The 11,567-nt window shown below is 36.3% G+C and overlaps 1 protein-coding gene across 2 annotated transcripts; it reads right to left on the reverse strand.

Moving 5' to 3' along the window:
• Positions 1-4,732: 4,732 nt before the first annotated feature.
• LOC104883075 (la-related protein 6A) lies at positions 4,733-10,993 on the reverse strand. Of its 2 annotated transcripts, none has more exons than XM_048634396.2 (11): positions 10,674-10,993; positions 8,709-8,790; positions 7,999-8,093; positions 7,719-7,790; positions 7,565-7,644; positions 7,391-7,475; positions 6,102-6,149; positions 5,945-6,013; positions 5,759-5,878; positions 5,240-5,322; positions 4,733-5,123 (listed from the first exon to the last, which is right to left on the reverse strand). In XM_048634396.2, exons 1-10 carry the CDS (start codon positions 10,833-10,835, stop codon positions 5,272-5,274), a joined length of 864 nt encoding a protein of 287 aa, XP_048490353.1. In that variant the 5' UTR covers positions 10,836-10,993; the 3' UTR covers positions 4,733-5,123; positions 5,240-5,271. The 2 variants fall into 2 exon arrangements, with proteins under 2 accessions (XP_048490353.1, XP_010665825.1); XM_010667523.4 differs by having other exon boundaries at positions 5,240-5,327; positions 10,674-10,980.
• Between the last annotated feature and the right edge of the window lie 574 nt (positions 10,994-11,567).

Here is an 11,567-nt window from a genome sequence, read left to right on the forward strand (position 1 = left end):
ATGATGTTATGTTATGGTTTGGGATGTTCCTTTTTATGAGAATTATAATGTTTTCAAATATTTCTTTTGGAAGCTATGAAACTTTGGTTTGAGGTTGTCTTTAATTATTGTTTTAGAGTAGCGTAACTGTCCTGACGTAATTTTCGCTAACGTCTTTTTAGGAAATCTTGATTAGATATTGTTTAGTATTTTAGTAGTAGAAGGACTGGTTAAGTATCATTATCTACACTCTAGAATACTTAAATAATAATAAAACAGAAGTACATACAACAAGTTATTGAGTCGAAAACCGAACGCCAGTGAATCGCAATTTACTTCCTAAGGTTTGTCAAATAGCAATCTCGAGGTCAGTGTATGGGCTTATGTTCCCCACCGCCTGTGTCTAAGAATGACCAAACTCCCGATGAGGGTAGAACACGCAGAACTCCCTGACCTCTCAGATGACAACAATTAACCCAGGTTTACCCCTAGTTCGCAAACTAGGTGGTTGGCATGATCTTCACCGGAAAGTACATTTATCCCACCGGATGTTCTTATCTCAAAAAAAATAAAATTCAAAAGTATCCACCAACTCAAAACCATTCTTCAAAAAAACAGAGAAGTACCCATGATTCATAAAAAAAAAAAACAATTCTTCAAAATTCCTCAAAATAGTAACTTACAAAGTTACAACAAATGTCTCCAACAATAAATACTTTGAACATCACTAAGCAGCAACAATAATAATAAAATAGTTTTTACAACACTAACAGTTCAATCAGAAATGCATCATATCAAATAAGATCACCAATTAACTCCAAGGCTTATTAAACAAATGAAACGTACACGACTAATTTTTTTTTCATAAACCAAACGTAAACATAATGATACTCAATAATACTCACAGTAACCTACTAAACACCAGCTTCCAAAAACATAAAAGGTCACAAATTATTTCTGATTAACAAGCCCTTAAATAATTAAAAACAATATCCTCAAACTCACAACAAAAACACAATAATGATAATTATTAAACTAATAAGTACGATCAGTAAAATAACAAAAAAATTATAATAAAACCATTGTGGCTCTACTGACATGGTACAAATTTTATGTCTAATTTTCGGACTCTAAAAGTACTTTTGAGCGTTAATTTACAGAATACTCAATAAAGCCAATATAATAATTAAAAAAAAAATAAAATCCCAAAAATTACTTAAAATTAAAATAACATGTATAAACTCACGTTAATACATAATATTCAAAGAAATGAATTTTTCGGCCTCCAAAAATAATTTTCACGATTTATATACTGACAAACACAAAAATGCAAAAATAGTTAAACCAATTAAGTAAACCTGTAAACAGTATGAAAAAAGTATTCCAAAGAATGAAATACATAATACACATATAACATGATTCATGAAAAATGATTTCAGCAATATTAACATTCGTTCAATAATTATTTTGCAAATAAGCCAAAAACGCACAAAATACCAAATAAATTGAATAAATACTAAAACTCAAACGAAAATTGTTTTTCTGTATACAATATTCATACAACATGCATCAAGTATATTCACGTCAAATTTTATCAATAATTTCATTCAAAAGGTTTTTAAAAAAATTCCTAGCGTAATAATCTAATACCGAATAATACCCTAATCACTATTGTTCTAAGATAACTACTAGTTACCTGGATCGTCGGAGGCGAGCTGAATATTACTGGAAAATCTCGTTATAGGTGTGCACCCTTCTCCTTCTTTAATCCCCAAAGCACCACGTACAAGAAAGAGGCAAATAGAACAAGTCACGAATAATTGATGAAGAGTAGAAATGGAAAAATTTGAGAGAATGATGTAGATGATGATGTCCGAATTTTTTTTGAATATGGCAGCAATGGAGTTCTGATTTTTAATCAGATTTTAGAGTGTTTAAAGGATTAAAATAAATGGATTCATTAGGAGAAATGATGAGGGTGTTATGGAGGTTACAAAATACAAAGTGTCATCAAAATAAAAAAAAGAAATGAAAGAAGAAAAACTTCTCCCTTCTCCCTCCACATAGCCGGCTGTCCAAGCCCAACCACACCAAAATAATTTAGGCCCAAGTCATCAAAGATCCAAGCATCAAAAGTCTGTCACGCGATAAATCGATAATTTCCTAAATCGCGCCTAAACTTTGAAAATAATTAATGATGAAAATAATTCTAATAAGTTATATTATAAATATAAATATAATAGACACATTAGCACGTCATAAACATAAAAATAATAATTCGACTCCCAAAATTATAAAAATAAAAATCATTAATTTAGAGAAAATAATAATTTTAGGGAAAACTTTTGCGAAAAAAACTAGGAGCAAAATTATGGGTTGTTGCAGTTAGTCATAAAGGGAAAGTTGTGGATTTCTTTTAAAAAAATTGAGGGGTATATCATGAACCTGAGACTTGCGAGGGTATAAGATACAAAAAAAAAAGGTCGGGGGTATATGGTTAAAACACCGTTCTTAAAAAGTAAAAGGTGATAATGTTTGTTTCGATGGCAAAAACATTAAAATTTAAACTTCCTAGGAATTTACTTTCCACATTTACTTACCTAGGTCCCTCTAAGACTATCCCTTAGGTAAGGGCTAGGTAAATAGAAATTCCAATAGGAATTAACTTTCCATAATTGACCAAATAAGATTATACATTTCCTAGGAGATACAATTTCATGTGAAAACCAACTTCTTAGGAAAAACTACTCCCTACATTGCACCTAACAAGCACTAATTTCATTGCAAAGGACCTAATATATTAATATTACACATCTAAAACTTTCTTCTCTCTCTAAAACGTTGCGAACCCTAACCCAGGAACACAATTCCCCGCCGCCCACTACAGGCTCGCTGGTTGCCACTTGAAACCCGCATCGCTCACTGGTCGCTGGCGAGCCTACTCCTTGTCCCTTCGTCCCTTTGTTAGTCATTCGTCGTCCCCCCCCCCCTTTTAGATCTGCTTTTCCTCCTCCCTTGTTTGATCTGTCGTTCCCCCTCCTGTCCTCCCCTGTAGTTTAGGTTAGTCATCTCCCCTTCCTCGGTTTTCCCCCGCCCTAGTCCCCAGTCACGCCGTCGTCCCCCTCCTTGTCTTTCCTCACTGGTGGCCACTTGAAAGCCGCATCGCTCACTGGTCGCCGGCGAGCCTACTCCTCGTCCCTTTGTTAGTCGTTCGTCGTCCCCCTCCCCTTTTGGATCTGCCATTCCTCCTCCCTTGTTTGATCTATCGTTCCCCCTCCCATCCTCCCTTGCAGCTCAGGTTAGTCCTCTCCCCTTCCGCGGTTTTCCCTGCCCTAGTCCCTAGTCACGCCGTCGTCCACCTCCCCGTCTTTCCCGGTTGTTTAGGTTATCCCTTTCCCCTTCCCCGCTTTCCCCCGCCACGTTTCCCATTATTCGTCGGTCTTAACGTCTCCCATTACCCTAATATTTTTCGTTGGTTATCGAGCGTCTTTCCTTCCCCCCTTCTCATGTTCCTCCTCTTTCCCTGGTTTGTCGTCCTTTTTCTCCAACTTTGTTATTCACCCCTCCCCCCCTCCCCCCTCCCGATCTTCCGTTTGTTACGTGCGTCTATTCTTCACCCCTTCCCCAGCTTCGATGGCATCAAGTATTCCCCTCTCCGTTCCCCTGGTTCAATGTTAGGTGGTTTCTAGGTTTAGACACTCCCTCCCCGTTCCCCGGTTCTCATTTTTCGAGGAGTTTTAGGTCCTAGTTTCCCCTTCCCCGCTCCCCTATTTTAGTGTCAAGGTGGTATCTTAGTCTTCCCTTCCTCGTCCCCTTGTTTTCGGGTCGAGTTTAGTCTTAGTATCCCCTTCCCCATTCCCCGCTAGTGTTCGTTGTTATCAGTTTGGTTAGGTTACCAAGGAAGCATATAGGTACGTGAAGGCTACATGCAGTTTTTGAAAGTAGTTTGGTGTTGTTGCATGCGTGATTTTATGAGTCTGTTGGTTGTTTGTTTAGTTTGTTTCGTTTATGTTATCAGTTTTAGCTTTAGTTTAGGTTTATTTAGTTCCAATTTTGCATCTGTTAGGGTTCGAGTGTTAGGTAAGATGAGAGGTGATTGTCATATTAACTCTATTGTGATTCGATCTTCTGGTTTACAGATTGCCAAGTTGGATCTAGGATCCGTAGTTCGGATGAATTTCTTCGTTATAATTAGCCCCCAGTTCATGTAATTACTTCGCAGTTCAAAAATATATCTTGTGGTAGGCCCTCCAATTTATTTTAGGACAAGTTTCGACCTCCATGCATTTTGAGTTTCAGTCTCGTGAGACTAAACTCAAAAAACCTTCACAGAAGGGTCAAAAGTCACCAAAGGACGTAACTTCGTCGTTACCTCAATCAATATAATCCCAGGAAGCTATTCTCGTTCAAGGACCTTGTGATTTATTGTCTAGCAAATATCGGCGTCTACTAGATGATTTGTGGCAATCAATTTCTAAAGATCATCTTAGTTTCGTCTCTCATGTCAAGTCTCCTTCAAGACATTCAAGCCAACCATACCAACCTTCGCTTGTGACATGTTTAAATTGGAGTGGAATTGTAATAGTTTATTTTTGTTCCATAGAGCAAATGAAGCTCATTTAGGTTTTGTTTGCTTGTTTTCTATGTGATTGTATTAACATTAAGTTATACCTCCTTTTTTAAATTAATGCAAGTTGTCTAATTGTTAAAAAAAAAAAAAGCACTAATTTCACATTATGTTTCAACTGGCTAATTTCGAGCCAAATAACTGGAGTCTTCTTCGATAGACAAACAAAGCTTACACATGTGGTTCATTTCTTGCTATTGAGAAACCCCCCCCCCCTCCCCCAAAATTTACAACACCATCACCATCACCATCACGAGAAACTCAAGCTCATCCATTCATCCTTATCATATCACCAAAAGGGAGGCAATTTTATCTACAGCTTTTTAGCTGATATATGAATACACATACATGTCCAACATGCTTTAGGTTGCTGCAATTAGCACCTGAAGAGGATTACGTCAAGTGTCGCAGGACGTTGGAGGCCGACCACGTCCTATAGTAAATCCTCTTGTTCCATCAGGCATTCGGGGACCAGGAGGTGGTTTAAAGGGCTCAGCCATGCTCGGGTTCCCATGGCCTAACATTATTAAAAGACTCAACGTGTTAGTCATGAGATCCAATCAACATCAAAGACCAAAACATTTCTCATTGCAAGGAACACAAGGTTTAAAAGAGATAAAAGTTTGTGCACACCCATTCCATTGTTGCCACGATATTTTCGTCCCTTAGATTGGTTTCGACCTTTTCGCCCATTTCTTTCCTTGGATGTGTGTTCTCTATCCTGTCAGAAAAGAGAACCACGGTAAATCAGAGATTCTCTTTCAAACTAGAAAACAGGAAAGTACCTTTTCAGGAAAAAGCCAAGCTTGTGAACTATAGTCAATATGTAGGTATGACTTCACATAATGCATAAGGTCTAGGCACTTAACGGCAATATAAGCAAATTGCAAATACCAAATTACATCAACCATAGACGCAATCATATACCTTTCATATATCCAAGATTAAGTATAATCGACCCAATTGATGAAAATTTCATGCAAAGAAGAGAAAATTTCGTGCAAACAAGAGAAAATTTCGTGCAAAGGAGAAAATTTCATATTGTCAAGAAAAGAATGGAGTCAATTTCAAACAGCATCCAGTCACAAACTCAAGAATATACCTTTCATTACGAGAAAAATGAGCCAAAAGAAGGATTGCAAAAATACTTGCCTCATCATCATGTTGCTGACTTGGAGGATTTTTTTCCTCCTCTTTTGCTGAAACAGGCACTCGAGCATGGCTCGCCTTCAAATCGGATCCTCTCCCGGCCTTTCTTCCGAGACCATATGCCTGATACAGAATATGAATTTAGAAGACTTCTCGTCAATAGATATGTAGATGTACATGAAGGCATACCCTTTGCTTCTGAAGAGGTTGAACCCATAAGCCATTTCGCCAGTCTGTTTTATCATTCAACATAGCCACCTACAGAATATAGTAAGTTATTAGAGTACAATATTATATGATAAGTTAGTTATGTTACTAACTGCTGTAGGAAGATCCTGCTACTTACAGCTTTCTCAGCAGCCTCCACTGATTCATACTCCACAAGTGCATACATCTGTAAAGGTACATTAAAAGGCCAGCTGAAAAATACTGAATATTCACAAAGTTCAAAGTTTAAATTTCACAACTATTCGAAGCATATAAATCTCATGAAGCCAAATGACATATACATCAGTACATTGGGGCACACGTACTTGGCTACAGCTCTATCAGGTTCCGACTAGTTCAGGGTCTGTTTTCAGTTTTATCTTCCAAGATGATTTTAAAATACAGAAAAACAACAGGATTTAACAAAACTACTCATTACTTTGAAATTCTATCAAATCAATTTGCTTACAGAGATAACGGGGGAAAAGCAGCAGAACCCCAAAGATTAAGAACTCTGAACTGAAGTTTAACTCTGTACCTTTTTATTTAATGTGTAGTACAACAAATCCTCTATCATATAATCATGTCAAATATCACCAGAAAAGGGCATTATCTCATCAGTGAAATGATAGTATAATTTTAAACAACTAAATTCTATCTATATGCATCCAGAATACAATAGGCTATACAAAATTACAGAAACTTCACGTAATTATAATAAGCACCACTTACAAAATAATTGTGCGATTAGTTCACCTGAAGTAAGGCTTTCTAGTATGACTTTTACTTGCCTTGTTGGGTCTGATTTAAGATAGCTAAACCAGGTTGTAATTGCGATTCCAAACTAAGGTGATCCTATGATTTTTGTCTCTAGTTTCAATAGGTCAGGTTTCATTTGAAGCACTCGAAATGAAGTGAAAAGTAGAGGTCTAATTTGCTCAACTAAAAGTTAAATAGACTTCTACTTCAATCATGGTCTCTCAAGAAAGCAATTTTCCCCCACTCCTCCTTGATACGTAGGAAGTTAGGCAAGGATTAGTTGATTGATCTAAAACTAGGCCACGACGTACATAATGTTTTCATAGCCTGCCAGTTGAGGACAAAACAAACTGAAATTGATGTTACCTAATACTTCCTTTGTTTCTTTTTACTTGCAACAGTTTGACTTTCACGCTTGCCAATGCATAATTTCAACCATCAATAAGTTTAATTACCGATAAATAAAAATTATAAAAAGTATATATTCGGAAAATATACATTCAAACGAATCTAACAAGATCCCACATGAATATGTTTTTCTTCAACTATAAATCACCAAACATAAACTAAGCAGAGTTGGTGAATAGTGTAAAAGTCAAACCGTTGCAAGTAAAAAGAAACGGAGGAAGTATCTATTAAAGCAGGAATGTGCCAAGCATCAAATCATACCTTGCTGGAGACCAGTTTCACAGTGTTGTTTCTCTTCATTAAATCTTCAGTAGCATATGGATCATGTATGGATATATTCTTGATACTATAGAGATAGATAGCATTTAAAAATAAGTTGCAAAAATACACCAGCCAGAAGAAGATGGTAGATTGTAGAACATACAAAAAAACTACCTGCCAGCTAGACCAAAAATTTTCTGGATATTCTGCACTGAGTGGTCTTCAGGTAGATTTGCTACGACGACAGTACAAAGCTGAGAAACAATAATTAATATTCTTCAAACTTTGGATAAAATTAGGAGATATAAATTTCTTCTTGATGAATTACCTCGGGACCTTTGTCCTCCTTTGAAGGAAGAGGATGCAGTCGTTTTACTTTCTTCCCATCCGAGCTTATAACCTACATTAAATAAATAGACTGCAGCTCGTAAACTGGAAGGCATACCCATGAAGCTGTGAAGCCTAACAAAAATTTGCAAGGCGAAAGAACAAAGGAATGCATACCGAAAGGCGTACAGAGTCAGTCATGCATACACGCACAAAACTTAGATATAGAAAGAGACGGGAAAACATCAAGATTTCAAAGTATAAAGAGGACAGCAACTTACAAGCTGCGAAGACTCCTTGAGGGAATCTATGATCAATGAACTGTCTTTTGTAAGCCTTTTCATCTTCCTAAAAGAAGCAATTAATGAAATAGATACTGCAAGAAGCATAAATCCTCTGAGTAACTGCAGTTAATACATCAAAATCAATGGCCTAAGTAATACAAAATGCAAGTTATGTTTTATGTAAGAGAATGCTTGAGTATTGCATAGCTTAGGCATAGAATAACTTAACTGGTTACAGCCAGAAAAAAAATCCAAACTCATAAAACACATACATTATTACTACATGGAGCTCATCATACAAGTATAGAGATAAAATCAGATAGCAGTTTGTTATAGTTCATTCAGACCCAAACCCCAACTTAGAAGCTCGGCGCAGCCACAAATAATTTGGGCGCTCCAGGAAAACATCCAAGTTGGTGGCCTGTCACAAGTACCTGCTTACTCTCATCATTTCATCACCTCTAGCCTTGCACAATTACGCTGTGCACTGACTTAAAAGAGTCCTATTTGTCAAATATTCTACACAGAACTTTATTAGTCTCTTCCATAACCCATAACCAAACCGTGGATTTTAATTTTTAACATCAAGCAAAATAGAACATCATCAGCATATCTAATGAAGCATCAAAATCATGTAATTTAGATCTAAGTGATGAAAAGTGGTAGAGAAAAAAGGGTGTAGGGTCATCATGAGTTTGGGTACTTACCAAACCCTTCTTTGTCCTTCTTCACTTGTTTCATCAAAAACTTGTCATCAGGCAAGTTTTCATCACTGAAGTAATATTCTACCTGCAAAAGCATACACAGAATTTCAGCAAACTGTTAGCAACTTGGCATAATCAATACCATGTGTTGCAGACCATTGAAGAACATAGAATGAAAAATTTCCTGATGCTTATAACCTTCTTGCTCTCCCCTCCAAAGTAATAAAATAAATTAAGGAATAATCTAATGACCATGTGAGTGAAACAAAGGTAGAAGACAAACATCTGTCACCATTTGATAAGCCAACAACATCGATATACTAAGGTTTTGTTTGCTTGAAGGAGAAAATGGTCTCGGTGAAAAATTTCTACGACAAGTAAAGATTCATTAGATTTTCTAGTGTTTGTAACAAGACAAAGGGAAAAAAGAAAAAAAAAATAGCACATGGTAAACAATCATAGATAAAGGCTTAACAGTTGCATGATTTTCAGCATTAGATTTTGAATTAACTTGTCTAGGGAGGAAAGGAGCCCACATAATACAACCACGAGGCATCAACCAACGTGCAAGGTGAGGTATGGAAGCCTGAACCTGACTCTAAAAGAATAAAGCAAACTCTAACCCCCCAGAAGTTTGCATTTCTCCAAACTCAAATGAAGAGACATTTCTTAGCTTTTAGGAAACCATGTTTCACATCAACAAAATGATTCCTCCCATAAACAAACCACAAAGAGAAAAAAAATGCCCCCAACCAAAGACAGCCTTAAGGTAACTAACCTTATAATATAATCTCAAGCATAAAACCTTCCCGAAGTTCTATTATTGTTCACTTGTAAATACAGTAAAAAGGCAATTGATTTAGAGATTTGCCAGCAAAAACCAATTGACATGACGAAGCCATATGTCAGGAAAGAAATAGCTCTTAGAACCCAAAAGGCAATTTCCTTCTTAACCAGTCACAGTCCAACTTGTCCAATTACTAACAAAGATTATATTTCACACATTGTCTTCATATGATGATTGGAAAGCAAGGGAATGGAAAGAATGAGAAGGGCGAAAAGAAATGGAATGAACTAGCATCCTACTGTTGGTTTTAATAAGATAGGAACTACAAAATGATCCCAAATTATTTGACTAGAGAATCTTTAAGGAACACGACGAAAATGAAAGAAATAAGATTTTCATAACATAGTTTTTCCTCTTAATTCAATTTCATTTCCTTCCAATTCCTAAGCTTAAACTAAAACAAAAGGCACAAAATTGACCATCTCCCTTCCATTTTATATCGCACTAATTCCTTTCAACCAAATGGGCTTTCAGTTCGAAACTCCAATGCCAAGGTACCATTCCTTAATTAAAGAGGAAGACCAATTCTAAGTATTAATCGAACATCAAAGCTATATCACAAACACACATGCTACAAATTTATAAAAGAACTAGAATTAGAACATTCTATTCTACCTAGAGCACAGCAACACAAATCAGAACTGTTCTCAATATTTCTTGTTCAGAATTTTTTTTTGGTATATTCAGCAAAAAAAAAAAAAGTATATTTATTACAAAAGCTAGTATATTTATATTTAAAAACATCAGTATATGAAAACCCAACCTACCACCTGATTATACTACTTTTTTCATGATCCGAACAAAAAATGTATAGAATAGTTCTAAAGTGTGCCAAGCTCCGTCCATCGTCGCAAATTTGTTGCTACATTTGCTTTTTCAAGCACTTAATTTACACAATCCATAAGAAACTTCTAACCTGCATCTCTTTTATAATAACGCACAATTAAATATACTAACAGTCAAAGTTGTATAGCTGAGACTGTCAATAAAAGCAAATGTAGCAACAAATTTAAACCTGTAAAATTAAGCTCCAAACCAATCAAGTAAAGACAAAATTAAGCATTTCAAAATGCCACATAAAAATAGTATTAAAAAAAAGCAAGAGAGAATGAGGAAGTAGCCTGCTTGATGATCTTTGCTCGGAGGTCCACGTCAGAGGAAACGGCGGATTCGATGGAGAGGCGAGCGTCGTCATCTGACGGCGGAGGTGAGTGGAGCGCCGGGACTTCATTGACGGGGGATTCAATGGTTGAGATTCCGTCACCGTCACCATCGCCATCCATGGCGGTGAAGAGGGAGGGAGGGAGGAGAGAGAGAGTGAAGGAGAAGAAAAGTAAGAACCCTCCCGCCCGTTTCTTCTTCTTATTATTATTTTCTCTCACTGCGATGGTTGTGCATTTTGTGAGTTAATATAGACACGACTGCTGTTGACGAGAGAGTCACGACATAGGTATCTGTGCTCTGAGTTTGGTTATTTGGTAGCGAACTAGGTTTAGCACCATTACATTACTATGTAGTATTTTTTTTGGGGTGATTGGTTGGGTCTGTTGGATGGAGTTCAATCCAATTCAATATTTGGGCCTCAAAACGGAACAAATTCGGACAGTCTTATTTCCTATATCAGTATATATCCATCTAATCATTCGTGTAACTTTTTAGATCTGTTTGTTAGACTGGGTAACTTAATCGAGATAGGGGTTATATATCATGTGAAAGAGTTTTTATTAGAGACGAGTCTTATTGGATATAATCTTTATTTTTTTATAAGGTAAAGAAAATTAGATTAGTCTCTAAAGAAAGACCAGCCTAAAATCCTTTCAGATGATGGAGATAAGATCTAAATCATGGGCATTAAACGTTAGAGTAGCACATGAATGCGTTCTAAACATTCAAGAATATTATTATTACGCTTTTCCTCCAAGTGAATTGTTGACCCAAAAAAGGAAAATCAATACAGTTTGTATTAAACAATAAATCATAAAAACGTTGAGTTTTTGAAAGTGAGAAAATGGCAC

The sequence above is a fragment of the Beta vulgaris genome, chromosome 8, assembly GCF_026745355.1.
Source record: "Beta vulgaris subsp. vulgaris cultivar EL10 chromosome 8, EL10.2, whole genome shotgun sequence".
In the NCBI taxonomy this organism is placed as follows: Eukaryota; Viridiplantae; Streptophyta; class Magnoliopsida; order Caryophyllales; family Amaranthaceae; genus Beta; species Beta vulgaris.